Source organism: Pipistrellus kuhlii, unplaced genomic scaffold, assembly GCF_014108245.1.
Source record: "Pipistrellus kuhlii isolate mPipKuh1 unplaced genomic scaffold, mPipKuh1.p scaffold_m20_p_8, whole genome shotgun sequence".
NCBI classification, from domain to species: domain Eukaryota; kingdom Metazoa; phylum Chordata; class Mammalia; order Chiroptera; family Vespertilionidae; genus Pipistrellus; species Pipistrellus kuhlii.
Window position 1 is genome coordinate 52861260 of NW_023425584.1, and position 17423 is coordinate 52878682.

At 38.5% G+C, this 17423-nt stretch overlaps 1 protein-coding gene across 1 annotated transcript; it reads right to left on the reverse strand.

The window, feature by feature from the left end:
- Positions 1-1782: 1782 nt before the first annotated feature.
- Positions 1783-9727, reverse strand: FGA (fibrinogen alpha chain). The gene is made up of 6 exons (XM_036423904.2): positions 9566-9727; positions 7527-7652; positions 6866-7049; positions 5143-5288; positions 3664-4663; positions 1783-2678 (listed from the first exon to the last, which is right to left on the reverse strand). The coding sequence occupies exons 1-6, from the start codon at positions 9707-9709 to the stop codon at positions 1972-1974; spliced, it is 2307 nt and encodes a 768-aa protein (XP_036279797.2). The 5' UTR covers positions 9710-9727; the 3' UTR covers positions 1783-1971.
- Positions 9728-17423: the final 7696 nt, after the last annotated feature.

The window sequence follows — 17423 nt, forward strand, 5'->3', positions numbered from 1 at the left end:
GGAGTCATATAAGAACGAATTGGCCAGTTAAATTTACAGGCTGAGGAAGGACACCGGTGGGAGTGTAATACCATGAACAAGAGAAATTACAGGTTGAAGAGAAGGATGGGGACTATAGAAGCGGATGTTTCAGGGAGGTCGAGCAGGAAGAGGCTTGAATGTAGGATTTTAAATTTAGTACTATGACATTATTGTTGACTTTAAGGAGAAGAATTTCAAGAGAATGGTAACCAAGTGAAAACCAAGTTATAGTGGGCTTCTTTGTGAATGTGAACCAAAAAAGTTGAATTGATATTTAACTTCAGGAACAAAGAAAATAGGGCAATAGGTTAACGATAAGGTAAAATGGAAAAGAGATATTCGGTATCGTATCTCTAATTTCATGATTGTGCTGATATTGGCTATTGTTTATTAAATTAAAAGAAGTTGCCTGTTCTTTGCTAATAAACACAAAGCCTTCAAAATAAATGAGAAATGCATAGTCCTTCTCATACAGAGTCACTTTCATTTTAGGACATGATTCTGTCCCTAATAGTGTGATATTCTAAAAAATAAAACTCTTCCTGCTCCATATGTGTGAGTGTCAACATGTAGGTATAGGTATAACAGGCAACTTCATTGTCTGAAATAAATGAAGGTTCTTTTATCTAATTCTGAAGTTCTTATCCAAGTATCCAAAGATTTGGAGGTATCACTGATTTGTAGCAAGGATTTTTAATTTCACATAAGAAAATGCAAGAATATTGGGCTTCATATGTAACTCACTTGCAAGTTCTTATGCTCACATTGCCTCTGCTCCCCATGCTCTGGTCCCTAGTCCTAGGCACCTTCCTTTTAGTTTTCCTTCCTCCCTCCCTTCCTTCTTCTCTCCTTCTCTCCCTTCCTCCCTCTCTGCCTCCTTTCTTCTCTCTCTTTTTTCCTCCCTCCTTTCCTCACCAAGGAGAAAGGATGCAGTTACACTGTGATAGAAACTATGCAATTGAGGGCAATGTACTGGGATTCCAATGTGTTTGGGATATTTTTATATATTTTCAGAAATAAATGGCAAGTAGTTCTCACTAAAAGAAAATATGAGTTAAAAATTTGGAGCAGGAGCTGAGGCCACCAAGATCAAAGAAGCAACTTAGATCAAAATAAAATATTGATCAATGTAAATATGTTGAATTTTTGAAGAGTATAAATCATATATAGTGAGATGCTTTCAAACAAATTGTTTTACTTTAATAACAACTAATGTATCACAGACTATAGTTTATAATTAGTAGAAAATAAACTGAGATGAATGGTGTAGAAATTGTCAATTGTACAATAAATGCCATCTCTTTTGGAAAGATATATTTTTTTAAAATTTAAATGTGTTTTTCCAGGTATTTTTTTTTTAAAGAAATTGAGAAAAATAAGTATGTATTGTGGTCTTCATTGAAACCTTAATGAAGAGATATCTATTTCTATTAGGGAAGAATGGCTCTCCTGCCAGCATGGATTTGCTTACTAACAGAAAAGATAAAAGAACTTGGTCAATTTTTCTACAAAAGCCAACCATTGTTAAATTGAGTGCTTTGAAAATTAAAAATATTAGTTTAAAGTCATTCAAATGGCCTGGATGAAATAAATTCTTTCTTTTGCAATAGCCCTAATACTTTGAAGCTCTCCAAACAACACTGTTGCAGAGAGGAGCTCTTTATTTGAGTCCCTCTTTCTGATGTACTAATGTCTCTTGGTGTGTACCCTTACAGAAATTTTAAAACTCACAGAGATAGTTGAAAGATTTACAAAAAAAAAAAAAAATTACACAACTTTATTTTTTTGAAGCACTAATATGACTCAGTTACATTTAGCTACAGTACAAAGAATAATAAAATAGCACCAGGGGATTTTTTCAGTTGTAAGGAATCTTGACTCCTCCATCTTCCTTATTTTTCCTCCACTTCGCTAAACAAAATGGAGTGCTCTCACTTCCGCTCTTCCTGTTTATTGGGTCACCAGGGGCCTGACTTTCATGCGGACAGCCCAGAGGGAATAGTCTGCTCCTCTGAAGGGGACCCAGACCACTCCGTTCTCAATCTCATAAAGACTGTTCCTGGGGTCATAGAAGCCCCCAGGGTAATAGATGCCATTGAGATTGGCTGCCTGGCAGTTGTTGTACCACCAGCCTCCTCCAAAGACTTCAGCACAGTTCTCTTCCCACTGGTCTGCATCCCTGTCAAAGGTGCTGAACTGCATGCCATTGTGAGAAGTGTACTCTGTGCCTTCCTCCACGGAGCCCTCAATCAGAGCATCGCCGGCCGTGCCCTTGTAGGAGGAGACCTGCAGGGCATAGCCTTCTGCCTCAGAGCCTACCCTCAAATGATATTCTGCATAAGCCAGGTTCCCGGCCCAGTCCTCTAATTCAACCCGAAGCACAGAGCCCCCCAGGGTTAGCAAGTGGAGGTATTCATTGCCTAGCCAGAATTCTCCTTCCCCCTTGTCATTCACGCTGCCGAAACCTCTCTTGTAGTCTTGCCACGTCCGGTTAAAATTCAGTGATCCATCCATTCTTTGCTGGATCAAAAGCCATCCTCCCAAACTGGTCTCTTGATCACAATAAACTGAAAAAATCTTACTGGATCCCGGTGGCTTGATACTGAAAAGGCCACTTTGGGCACCTGAAGGATGTGTTTGGAGGACATCATCACAGTCTAAAAGAAAAATTAAGCTGGTTGGAAGAAGTTACTCTCATTTAATTTTACAAAGATAGGAATGGCCCAGATTAAATGAAGGTAGATACTGGCTTCCTTTCCCTTCTTTCTTTCTTTCCTCCTCCCTCCCTCCCTCCCTCCCTCCCTCCCTCCCTCCCTTCCTCCCTCCCTCCCTCCCTCCCTCCCTCCCTCCCTCCCTCCTCCCTCCCTCCCTCCCTCCCTCCCTCCCTCCCTCCCTCCCTCCCTCCCTCCCTCCCTCCCTCCCTCCCTCCCTCCTTCCTTCCTTCCTTCCTTCCTTCCTTCCTTCCTTCCTTCCTTCCTTCCTTCCTTTCTCCTTTCTTCCCTCTCTCCTTCTCTCCCTCCTTCCCTGCCTCCCTCCCTTTTTTCTTCCTGCCTTTTTTCTGCCTTCCTTTCTTCTTTCTTTCCTTCCTTCCCTCCATGGAGAAAACATGCTTTTACACCGGAATGAATCATAAGCAAATGAGAGGCACTTATACCTACAAATTGCAAAGGGGATTTCCTCAATGGATTTCAACTTTTACTTGCATGTACTGATTAACAGCAAGTAACCAGCAAAGATATCTAAGCAACGTTTAGCACTAATATAACTTGTCTTTAACCTAATCTCAATTTCAACTGAGAGCCACTCCAAACAATACGGTCAAATAAATTGGGTAACAATTCCAGCAACACATATTTTGAAGGGTAAAATAATTAGCTTAAACAAACTCAAAATCTAGTTTCAGAGGGATTCGTTTAACATATATTTATTGAATGGTGATCTTCTGCACTGATAGGTGTTTGGGATACAGAGATGAGCATGATAGACAAAGTCCCTGCCCCCGTGGAATTTACAGTTCAGCATGAAAAACAAACAAACAAAAAGGAGGTAATTTTAATAAAGCATGAAAGAGGGCTAGGAAAGAAGTGCAAGGTGCTATGGGAGCACACTGCAAGAATAACTTAGTCTAAGAAGGGCGGATACCTCTGGCCTTGCGAGGTCTAGGTCGGCCTTTCTTGGTGGAATGAGTTCCGCTGACGTGGAGGTGAGAGCTGGTTTCCTCTAAGTCTCTGAAAATGTCAGATGCTGAGCCCAGAGAGTGGGTCTCAAACTCTGTTAACCCAGGTGACAACAAACTTGGGATTATTCTCCCAGTTGAGTCAGCCTCAAAGAAAGCAGCTTCTTCAGGGTGCCTACGACGGAATTCGTCAAAGCTATCCCTAGTTGTATGGAACGAGTCTACACCAGTTGTGTCCCCACAGTCAGAACCATCCTCAGAGGTGACCACTTCTTTCGTCACTTGCTTGCGGCCATCAGCACCGATGGTGGTCTTAGTAACGGTTTTAGAGCATGAACTGCGCCTGGTGATTAGGCCACCAGAGGTAGCCTTCTCTCCACCAATCAGAAGCTCTTTACCTCCTTCGGAAGTGACCCGTTCACTTGTGTGGTGGTACTCTTTCTTTGTCCCTGGACTTACACTTTCTGAAGTTTCTGTAAATGTGCCCCAGTCTGGGTTGGCAGGCCTGGTGTTGCCATGCCCTGTGCCATCTGGCCTTTCAGGCCGAAAACTTCCATGGTTACCACCATGTCCAGAGCTCCCAGGTCTCGGATTCCCACTACCAGGTACAGGTTTCCTGGGGTTTTCAGGTGTTGATCCTGCTCCACGATAGGCAGAGTCTCCTCGGGGATTCTTATCTGTCCCAGACCTCTCTAAGGTCATTTGCATCTGCCGCATTTCCATGAGTGCCTTAAACTCTGGAGGGGCTGTCTGAAGCTGGATCTTGGACTCTCTGGGAACCAAATCTAAAGATGGGTTCATCTTTAACAGTGGTAGGCTTTGTCTATATTTAGGCGGAAGTAGGTCTTTGGCAATGAGATGTTCAACTTGCTTCTGCTGATCCTCATAGTCCTGCAGATCTATCACACGTGCTACAGCCCTGCTGCATGACCCTTGGCAAGATCGGATCTTAATATCAATGTCCACCTAGAAAAAGGAGGAGACAGATAGGAAAGAAAGGTAGATCTAAAAAAATAAAAGATGTCTATTGAGTTCTTAGTAGTTAGTGTATTTCTTGGAAATGGTTTTCATTTCTTTGAACTGGAGACCTACCAACCCATACTCATTTTTGTGGTATCCTCAGTGGACGAGATGCTGGGTGTTGTTAGGGTAGCCAAGAGAAGCAATAGGGACTATTTGGATTTATCTTAGAACAGATCAAGAGCAGGGACTGAATATTTGATTTTGAAATTTATTATCTGTGTGCCCTGGGAAATTTTACTTAATATCACTGAGCTTTATTTTTTTGCCAGGTGTAGAGAAGGGTAATAATACTTTATAGTTAGATAAGGGAAATAGAACACAAAGCTCTATGGATAATAGGCATTCAGTGAATGACCATCGCCTCCCATTTTCCTACTATCCAAAATAAGGAAATCTGGTGACAAAGCAATGCACTTTCTTACCTCCAGTCGCTTCATTTCTACCAGCTGGTCCTTGACATTTTTCTGCAGAAGTTGGATATGCTGTACATGTTCTGTGACTTTGCTATTCAGGGTCTCAAGTCTGCTTCTCAGATCTTCTGACACTTGATTGTATGTATTATCATTGTCTGAAATAGAAAATATGGATATTGAAGCAGCTACTGAGTGATTTGCTTGAAATAGCCAGTAAAAGAAGAAAATTTATTTAGAAATATTCCCCATGTTACTTTTATAATATAATAGTTATCTGAGTATTTAATTTGTGAATTGCAAAGCTATTAGGCATTTGATTTTTGGGCAATGTTATGTCCTGTAGTCATTTATGGATATCAGTTAGGGTACCCTACCAACAATTAGAATTGCAAATAACTGCAGAAGAAAATCTCTTTGGAATTTTAAAGATAATTAATAGAAAAAATAATTGATTTGATCACATTCCAATTATCTTATCATATCCTTACTCATAGGACTTGAACATGTTCCTGGATTTTTTTTATTTTCCCCACACAACTTTCTATTTTTACTTATTTTTGTATGTATCAATTGTTCATTTTTTAGAGCAGTTCTAGGTTTCCAAGAAGAAGGTATAGAGATTTTTCTTATATCCACTGCCCCTAAATATGCATAGTGCTTCTCATTATCAACATCACTCATCATAATGGTCTTTATTTTTTTTTAACCAAGTATGAGCCTACATTGATACATAATAATCACCCAAAGGCAGTAGTTTATCTTAGGGTTCACTCTTGGTGTATCTTTAGCACTGCTTTTTAGTTCTTTCTTAGGATTTCCATTTCTCTGCTTATATTGCCCATGTTCTACTTTATTCATTATAATCCTTAGCATCTTCATCATATTTGATCTAAATTGCCAGTCTAATAATTCCAACACCCTTGTCATGTCTTGTTTTGAGGCTTGCTCTGTCTCTTTAATGCACTTTTTGCCTTGTAATTTTTTTTCTTGAAAGCTGAACATGATGTACTGGGAATTGTGTTTCTGGATTTTATTACTAAGGTTTTCTTCCTATCTATGGACTTTAAATTTTTCCTAAACTTTTTGTTTTTGTGATGTTTTAGTTCAGCAGGACCACTCTCTTGCCAATTATGTTGCACCGTTGACTTTAAATTAGTACAGTGTCTCCTGAAGCTATAAAGAGCCAAGCAAGGCTTTAGGACCTGGGGTTTCACTACACTTGGTGCCCAGGCCCAGAGCAAACCCAATGCTTCCTGGTCCTAGTGTGGCCACGCTCTTGTTCTGTAAGAAAGCTGGAATATGGCTATATAATTTTAATTAAAAACAAACAGCAAACTGCATAATCTGCTTAGTGGAGTCTATGGGTGGAACTCCCAACTCCATCACATGACAGCTTTGGGTATTCAAACAAGTTCCTTGACCACTCTGCTTCCTCCTCTGTAAGAGAGAAGCCAATATGTCTACCCAACTTATTTTCAGTATGTACCTTTGAAAAGAAAGCACTTAAATTCTAGCCTTCAATCCAAAATTCTGACTTACATTAAACAACTCTTTTTGACATTATGCAAGCTCCTCCTTAAAAATTTAGCTATATCTAAAGGGTATGTGTTTCTACACCAAATATTTTGGAATGAAATCTCAGTTGCTATAAGGAGACACCATATTTAGAATGTTTGATGTTATTGATTTGCTGTGTATTATAAAACCAAAGCACCAAATATGTAATACTTACGGTTAGAGTTGACAAAATCCCCTCTCAAAAGTTCCATTATATTCCTGGTGAGTGAACTAGAGTCTTTATTGTTCTTCTGATAATCAAAGAATGCATTTTTGAGCTTATTTATTCTGTTTGTAAAATCTTGATTGACTTCATCAATCAACCCTTTCATCCTGCAGCCGGAAGGGCATTTTTGGATCTGAAGGTGAAGAGATAAACATTACATTAAGGGCCTATTTCTTGGATTCAGTACAATTTTGAAGGTTTCCATGCAGCTCCTATTTCTTCCCTCCTCAATCTCTTCAGATCATCCTTTAATTTAAAAGTAATTTAGGAGGAGTAGGTAGAGATCATAAAAATATCCTGAGATTAGGGGCCCCTCCATCATAAATTAGGCCCCATGAAATCCCGAGGCCATAATATTAAAATTTCTAGTAGCTATCCGAAGAGACAACTAAAATCCAATGCCTTAACCCACTAATGACCAGAGCATGGGAGGAAATTTAAATTGTGCTCTCAGAACTAGGTTCCTTTTCATTTGTCTTTTTTTTCATTTGACATGTAATAAACTATTCGATTACTTCCATTGGAAAAGTTTTCTTTGACTTCATGGGTCAGCCTGTGTATGTTTCTAACACAATGAAGGAGTCTCCCTTTTCCCATGCCCAGTGCTCACCCAGTCTTCATCAGCACAGAAGGGCCAGTCTGTCTCTTTGCAGGCAGATTGCTGTCTTTCGGTAATTCTGGGGCCACGCACACCTCCTCCAGCAGCTAAAAATTCACCTTCATCAGTCTCTGCAGTCTTTAAGGATTCATTTACAGACACGAAAGAAAGGAACAGTAAGAAGATAAGGAAAAGACACTGTTAACCCCAAGAAGAGGAGGAGCGTTTCCAGGGGGTTAGGAGCGCCAGCATCAGGGCCTCTACAAGCTTCAGATTTCTGATCTTTTTAATGAAAATCCCAATAACCCATTTTATGAAGTTGTGAGAATTAAAGGAGATAAGTTGAACAAATTTCTTAGCTGTGTTTGATACCAAAGCAGTTATTAAATGGTAGTCCTTTTCAAAGCTCTATTATAAGAGGTCAATTATTTGAAGCAACAAAATTGGTTAAATTCTACCTTTTCTTTTTCATCAATCTGTGGACATAGATAATTGGAAAATTCAAAGGGTTCTTCCTCCTATAATTCCTTTTTCCTGTAGGAAAAAGCCTACACTATCTTGGCTTAATGTCTGTCTTGCCTTTAAGTTTCTACTATGACCTTATGGGTCCATTATTTGAGCAAATATATTCCAAGGACACACATGTAACCAGTTCAACTAAACTCAGACATGCTTTCTATGTTGCTCACTCATGTAATAGATTCTTTGTGTTTTAAATAAAGAAAAGTAGAGTGAAAGTAAAAATAATGGTCCATGACTGACAACTTTTGAACACCTTATAATAGAAACACAGATTTAAAAATTTTTCTATTGTGATCTTTAGATGAAATAAGATATAAAAGTATTCTTCCAAAAAGATTTTATATCCCAACAAATCAATGAAGATTTTAGATTTTAGCTATATTTACTATGTACCACCAGCTTACAAGGACTTTGCTATTTAACCTCATTTTTATAATTAGTTAACTTTTGTCATCTCATTAAAAAATATCCCAATAATGGTAATATTAATTCAGGCATTAGGAACAATTTATTTAAAGTAACAAGTATAATCTTTTTGTCTAAGAAATAAAATTGTAAGTGCAAATATCCTTGAGAATAAAATGCACACAATGCAAGCAGGGAAAAATTAAATATGTATGCCAATAATAGGGAGAAATAACTGAAAGTTATACATTATCCAAAACATTATCACAGCAAATGATGTTAGTTTTATTTCCCATAAAAATGTTTACTTATTATTTTATTATATGGGAGAAAATTAAGTTAGAAACCCTCTTTGGTTTTTTTCTGCTCTGGTATTCAGATTTATGAGTGATGAAGAAAAAGAAATAAATGGGAATAATTCACAGCCTATATTTTTTATGTTTTTGTAAGATTAAAGTGTTTCAAAAGCCGTGTTGAATAAAGTTTCTCTTCTTTTCTATAGGTTTCTGGAGTCAAACGTTAGAAGTTATTACAGCATTTAGTAATTACCTTAAAAGAATATAATTGCTTCCCCAGACCAAATTGTCTTATTAATTAATCTCTCCTGGCTTTGCTTTGTAATATATTTGCAATAATAACTAATTTATTTTGTATTTGTCTTAAAAGAAACAAAAAAACTACCTTTCAGAAAAACAAAACTATATTAAACCACTGTTCTGCTTATTCTGGACAAATAGCAATAAATAAATAAATAAATAGATAATAAATTATAGTAATAGGTTTTAAAAACGTATGTGAATGTTTTGTTATGTTAACTAGCATTAACTATTCTCAAGGCTTTGTAGCAAAAATATCTTTCCTTTAAAAAACATATTGTAAGCTTGAGCTACAAATGTTAAAGCTTCCCCTGTGAATTTATACACTTTGTTCCCCCTAAGCCTCCCTTGTAGGGTCATGTTGCCCTGTCCTCTTGAGATGTTTGACCCATCTAGGAACTTGCCTTCATGGCCTAGGGCTGGGAGAGCCAACAGTGTGTGAGGGCATGCAGAACACTGACTCAGACCTGCGAGCTCTGTGAAATAAGCACCAGAGAGAAGGCAAGAAGAGAAATAAAGGCACCATACCCACACTGTGCCCGCCACGCTCAGGACCAGGCAGAAAATCCACATGGAACACATCATTTCCGAGGGGGGAGGGGTTGGCTCAGGAGGAGCAGCACTCCAGCTGCAAGAAAAGAGGATTGCCTTCACTCGCAGCTCCCATCTCATTTAAACCTGCAGGGGATTCGATTAATCATTATCTCTGTCCTGTTTGGACGGTCAACATGCATCCTACATTCCTTGCTTCTTCTCCAAGGTTGATGTCCCAGAAGTTCTTGCTCAATTCCCCCATGCTTGTTTGCTTCCAATAAGCTGTTGCAAAGGCAGTAACAGCGAGGGGCAGATCCCACATTCCAGGAACAAGGTGGCTTTGGAAACCTGGAGGGGAACATAGGAAGAACATACCGGATTTGAGTGCTTGGAGGAATATGGAGGCGTGCTAGCTGTAGCCCACTGTGAAACAGAGATTTGGCAAATGATATTTCACTTTATGTAGAAATTCTGGTTGGATGAGCTGACTTTTAAAAAATGACTAACGGCCTCCTAAAAACTTACCTTGAATAGGTAATTTTTCTCTATCCAAAATGGTTACAACAGCAGCCTCTGACTCCAATCATTCTATTGTAGGTTCATTATCCCAGCTACAGCATTTTCCAGTTCTGAGCTTCTGGACACATTACTTTATTTCTTTACTGGAGGCCTGGTGCATGGATTCGTGCACCAGTTGGAACCCTCAACCTGGTCTCTGCAGACCAGACTGAAACTGGTCTGAGAATTGACCCGACTGAGAATTGACCCAATTGAGAAATTAACATATTTTATTGGCCTTTATATCTCTCTCCTCCCCCCCCCCCAAAAAAAAAGGTGTGGGTCTTCATTTGAGGGGAAAAAAAAAAAAGCATAGGTCGGACCCACTGCCTCAGCCTCCATAGGCATGTGAATCTTGCTACAAATGGATGAAAACCCAGGTTCAAGGCCAAGCTCCCCTTCAATGCTTGACATATGGAAGGCTCTTTGTCTGATCAAGGTCAGCCCTTCTGTGGTTTTTCTGGATTTCCAGAGGCCGCTGCAGAGCTCAGTGGGAGACTGGGAGCCCCATTCAGGTTCAGCAGGGCTATGATGCCATGGGAAGCGGAGTCACACTTGTCTATAGTGGCTGAACCGGCAACCTGTGAGGCATGGGTAGGAATTTCAGGCTTCACTTCCTCATGTTTTCCTCTGCCTGCAGGAAGTGCCCTTTTTGGGAGGTGAACATGAATATGGAAGAAGTCCCCAGAGTGTAACCTGGGAGACTTCAGATGATTTTGTTGGACATAATCTGATTGCAAGTAAATTAACAGGAAAACTTTTTGATTAAATCCCACCACTCCAGTGCCATGTCAGAGCATTTCCAAGGTACCACCTGAGGGCATCATCCTTGCTGTTCCATCATTCTCTCAAGTATCAGCATCTCTCACTTCCTCCAGGGCTCTGTTCAGATGGCACCTCCTCAGATAGGCCTTCCTTGACCACTCTATCCTAAGAACAGCAACCCTCAGGTGCTATTCCATTAGCCTGGTACCTTGTCACTGCTGGACAATAGCTATTTGGGAAGTTATTGTTTATTTCATGTCTCCCGCATACTAAGCTTAATGAGACCACAGCACACTCTCTAGTCCAACGCCAGGTAAGCATGTACTAATAAATATATGACAACATTTATTTTGCAGGGCTGTTGCAAGGCATTACATGTGGGATATACACATTGCAAGCCCCAAGAATGGTAGCTTTCATGGTTCCTGGAATGTGTCCCAATGCCCTAAAATAGAAAGTTCCCATGTTAGCACTCCAGGGCTGGAAATCCCTTACCAGGCATCTGGGTTTGGCATTCACTTGGCTGGCACTGCCCTGAGCCCCAGATTGGTCTCTCCACCCCCTGAACAAGCCATGTTACCAGCTATGGAAAGGCAGGTTTTGCTTAAACAGAAAGCCATGCAGATGAACAGGCAACAAATAATACCAGGAGTATTATTTTCAAAAGCTTGTGATGATTAGGATATTACGTACAAATGGAAAAACAGTTTGAGCAATATCCAGTTTCTTAAATCACAATCTCTGCATTTTTTTTCTTGGGGAGGTGTCCTATATCTTATTTCCTTTGACCTAATGAAAAGGGTGTTTGACTTATTTATCCTTTTAAAATTAATACAACACTTCACACATTGTAAATTTTGAGATGCAGGGATTCCTGCATTTATTAGGCCATCACAGCTGACAGGACTGGAATCATTTTCATGTGTATGGTGTATAATGTGTGTAAAAAGACTAGAAATTCTATAGCTGTCGATATGTTTCAGTTTTAACCTGCATCTACTCATGAAAACTTACACATGAAGAGTAAAATACGTGTCAGTCATCTAAATATCTCCATTGTGTAAACATAACTTAAAAATGCAGAAAAATAAGGAATAAACAAAACCCTCAGCTTTTTTTTTTTTTTTGAATGGGGTATTTGTCCTTTCCTTTCCTGGGACATACATCCCAGGGCAGTAAAAGAACATCCTTTCCTTTACCGATTGATTTTACACGTATTAAATTCTGAGAGTTTAATTCCTCATCCTTTCATTTAAACGTAACAACTATTTATTCTGTTCACTAATTGTCAGTCTTGCATGCTATGTTCTTGAGATAGAAAGACATAATATATGATCTTGTACCTTCAAGTTGTTTACAATTGGTGAACAAATCAAGTGCATATACAACTAAGAAGTTAAACCACAGGAAATTTACGATTTTCATAGATCAAGATGATGATTTTGATCTACAATTTTGTAAGTTTTAAACTAATGCAAAACAAGGAGAAAACTTCTGTGAGATATATGCAAAGTACTGTTAGAACATAGAGCAAGGCATGACATATCAGTTCTACATTGTTTTCTATTACATTTTGTGTAAAATGTTCCTTAAATATCAGATTTAATTCTGGCCCCCCAAAATGCAAGAGTCTTCTGAAAAGTACTTATTGTGTCTTCTAGCATAAAAATTGATATGAGTGTGTTCATTTCTTATTGCCCCAATAACGAGAAGATAACGGTATTTTGACAGGAAATATTTCGGTACAGTGTATTAAATGCACAATTGGAAAGTACTAAAATTAACTAAGGTTTGAAATGCATGAATTATAAAAATGTAGGCGGTTCTGGCACGCACAAACTCTTTCAAGGCCTTTGCCTTAGATTTGTACAGCAGTCACTGGCCTCTGAAGGACTAACAGGAACACATTGGCAAGGCTACTGAGTTTTGTCGTGTTTTCTCTGCTTGTGTCCTGCATTTCAAGGGTGTTGTAGAAGTTTGTTATTAACCAAGCTGCTTCCTGTGAAAGATGAATGAGCTCGCATGAGGATCTGTGCAAGAGCAACCTTTATTTTCAGACCTCATCACTACCCTGATTCCACATGGTTGTCCTAGAAGTTATAATGTAGAGAAAAGATGAGTTTCCTAACATACACAGAAATGATTGTGAGCTATACTAATGCATGAATCTTTCTTGATCTTGTTTAATTCTGTCACACTGTATTTCTCAATAAATCTTTATTTAGGAAAGAAATCTATTTTTATTTCTCATAATTGAGCCGTGCCCAGACTAATGGTCATTTAATTGAACAAGTTTTTAGTATTTTTGAAATTAAGTTCTAAATTTTCCAATAATATAATAATCATTCTCTTTTGCTGTCTGTGAATAATTTTCATGTTTAATCAAGCTTTTAGTAAGTCAGTGGTTGGCAAACTGCGGTTCGTGAGCTACATGTGGTTCTTTGGCCCCTTGAGTGTGGCTCTTCCACAAAATACCATGGCCTGGGCGAGTCTATTTTGGAGAAGTGGCTTTAGAAGAAGTTTAAAACAGTGTTTTTCAACCTTTTTTGGGCAAAGGCACACTTGTTTCATGAAAAAAATCACGAGGCACACCACCATTAGAAAATGTTAAAAAATTTAACTCTGTGCCTATATTGACTATATATAAAGTAATTCTCTTGAATAGGAATCAAATAAACACAAAGAAAGTATTTTATAATTACTTTATTATGAAATATTAAGTAAACAAAATAGTGAAAAATTATAAAATTCTTGTCTTGTCTGCACCTACGGCACACCAGGCAACAATCTCTGCCTCGGAACAGCGGTTGAAAAACGCTGGTTTAAAATATTTGGCTCGCAAAAGAAATTTCAATCGTTGTACTATTGATATTTGGCTCTGTTGGCTAATGAGTTTGTCGACCATTGCACTAAGTAATCATGAGTATATGAGAGAGTGAGAGAGAGAGTGACAGAGAGAGAGAGAGAGGAATGGGTGACAGTTAGGTCCCACCCACTCCTTTATTTATTTTTATTTTAACTGTATTATCAATTAAATAATTCAGTTTAAAAGCTAAATTAATTTTACTTATACTGTGCTTTACTAAATTTAACTAGATTTATCCATTTTTTTGCATGGAACATTTATTAAAATATAAATGCTATTTTTGAAAAGTAAAATCATTATATAGTTGGATAACCAATTGATGTATTAATATTTACAACATAGATTCATTCTAACACCATACATCTTATATGCACTTCTCTGCTGTTCATGTGGTTCTTCTATTAAAGATTAGAAAATGAAGCCTAGCAGTTGCTACTAAATTAATCGTGATGTATTGAGATATGGGGAAATAGCATCTACTGTATAAGGTACTTAGCCTTTCCACAGCAAGGAATTATATGAAAAGTATGGAGTAATTTAATTACCAAGATCCATTTAATTGTCTGTGATTCTTACTGGAACCTATTTTTAATGCACTCTTCTATAGTAAAACCCAGGCAACTTACAGAAGGCAGTTGGATAAAATTCTGCTTAGATGAAACTCAATAAGAAGTTATGGAGAGCAACAGCAGAAAAAAACAAATTGAGGGTCATTTTACAAACTACTCGACCAGTGTACCAGAATATACTCCTCTAAACAGGTCATGCAGAACAAGGAAGAGTAATAAACTATTACCAAACCAAGGAGATATGATAACTAAATGTAACATATCCTGGATGGGATCCTGGAATAGAGAAAAGACATTAGTACAAAGACTGGTAAAATCTGAGTAGACTGTGAAACTTAGAAAATAGTAATTATGAGAGTTGGTTTCTTCGTTTTGACAAAAGAACTATGGTGATGTAAGATGCTAACAATTAGAGGAAACTAGTTGGTGGGTATAGGAAACACTCTGTAGCATCTTTAAAATTTTGTTGTAGATAAATAATTTATTTCAAAATGGAAAGTTTATTTTTAAAAAAACATGAAAATATTAATGTTTTGAAACTATATTTCCAAACTTAACCAACATTGGATTCAAATTCCATATAGAAATGCCTAACTTAACAGCAAAAATCAATTCAATGTTGTTTTGTTTCTTTGTGTCTGGAACAATTTCATCTGCTGTGTCCTTTGACCCATGCCATAGCTTTGTGATGTAAAAGGAGAACAAATTCAAAAGGAAGGAGAGCAAATTCAGAAGAAAAACATTTCTAGTCCAAGGTTTCTTAAATGTGTCTGTTTTTTTAACCACACTTTAACTGTTTGCCCCTGAGGATTTAAAAGAGGCCACTTTCAACACAGAATGCAATCTGCTACTCTGTTTATTCCGGGAGAGTCAACATTCAAAGTTATCTAGGGAGGCTTCCCATTTACCTTGGGTCACTTGTGTTTTTGAAGTTACCAGTAGATGAATACCTAGATGAGGAACAGGGAAATGAGAGTGAGGGACATGGATAATGGATTTTCATTTGGGAAATACATTTTTAATCCAATTGAAGACTTGATTATACACCATGATCCTGAATTCTTTTGTCACTCAAATATTTCCCAATGAAACTGAGATGAGTAAGAGCTTGATATTGTGCCAGCCAGCCTTCCCGGAAGGCTTTTAAACCTGATATGAAGGAGTGTTCTACAGGTCAGTGATCAAATCTATTTTTAAATGCTTTCACTGATTTTGAGAGAATGGGGAGAAAGGATAGAGGGATAGAAACACTGATGAGAGAGAATCATTGATTGACTGCTTCCTGCACTGCGGGTACTGGAGATGGAGCCCCCAACCTGGGCACGTGCCCTGACTTCCTGGTTCATAGGTTAACACTCAACCACTGGGCCAACTTGGCCAGGCAATCAAACATATTTTTTTTAAAAAAAATACATATATATTGTATTGACTTTTTTTTTTTTAGAGAGAGGAAAGAAGAGGGATAGAGAGTTAGAAACATTGATGAGAGAGAAACATTGATCAGCTGCCTCCTACACACCCCCTACTGGGGATGTGCCTGCAACCAAGGTACATGCCCTTGACTGGAATCAAACCTGGGACCCTTCAGTCCACAGGCCAACGCTCTATCCACTGAGCCAAATCAGTTATGGCTCAAACATATTTTTAATGTTCATAATTGACTATGACTACAGAACATTTGGGCCAAAGATCACGTTTACAAGGCCAATAAGCATCTGTCCATCTCTGTTCATTTTCCTTCTTAGAGGAAAAATCTTAATAGTTTTCTATTATGTAGATAATTATTGGAAACTGATTATATGCACTTTTATGGAATCAATTAATTCCAATAATTTCTCTGTCCCAAAATAATTTTGAAATGTTTCTCTGTCAAGAATTAATATAATCCAGTTTATGCTCTCTGACCATAATGCAATAAATTTAGATATTAATTACAAATAGAGTTTTAAGAGCTACAAGTTTTGGAACCAAATGATATTCACTTTAAAATCTTTGGTTTAAAGAGAAATTAAGAAAAATTATAAAGTTTTCAGATTGTGGATAGTGTTGAGTACAAAATAAGTATAATGAAGACCTTAAAATTGCTTCTCAAAGTATTTGTGGTAAAAGACTATTTTTATTAAATTTCTAATCAATCACAGTACTATCCTATCTAATAAAGAGGAAATGTGCTAATTGGCCCTCACATCATCTATAGCCAATAGGAGGGAATATGCTAATTGACTGCCCCATCCTCAAAGATGGCAATGCCCACAGCCGTTAAGAAGGGAATATGCTAATTGACTGTGTCACCCTCAAAGATGGTGGTTCCCACAGCTACACAATGGTTGCACCCAGTTCCCTCATCCCCACAGGAACATCTGCCTCCAGAGTCCTCCAGTCCTCTCAGTCCCCCAGCAGCCCAGGGCCAGCCTGAGGTGCAGGCAAGCCTTGAATGGTGGCTGCCCAGCCATCCACGGCTTCCTGAGGCTCAGGTAACCAGGCCAGCAGAGGCTTGCACTGTAGGCAGTGGCAACAGCAGAGGTGTGATGGGGTGTCACCTTCCCCTGATTGCCAGGTTGCCTCCCACTCCTGAGGGCTCCTGGACTGTGAGAGGGGGCAGGCTGGGCTGAGGGCCCACCCTCCAGTGCATGAATTTTCATACACTGGGCCTCTATTTAGATTATATAGTAAATTATTAGAAAAATAAATTTAAAAATTATATACAAAATATATGCCCAAATGTTATTACTGGGTTTCAAAGACAATTTAAGAAAAAGCTTCCTACAGAGTTATTTTCTATTATGTCTTTTTCCTTAACACTAGAGGCCCAATGCATGAAGATTCATGCAAGAATGGGCCTTCCTTCCCTTGGCTGTAGGTACTGCCTTCACTCTGCCAGGAGCAGCCTTTTTGCTCTGACCTGGAGCCACCTTTCCACCTTCCCATGCTGACGAGAGGCCTGAAGCAGCTGAAGCATCCCACCCAAAACCCAGCCACTCAGCACCTTTGCATGCAAATCAACCTACCATCTTTTTTGGGTTGATTTGCATACTCACTCCTGATTGGATGGTGGGCATCGCAAAGATATGGTCAATTTGCAGCTTACTCTTTT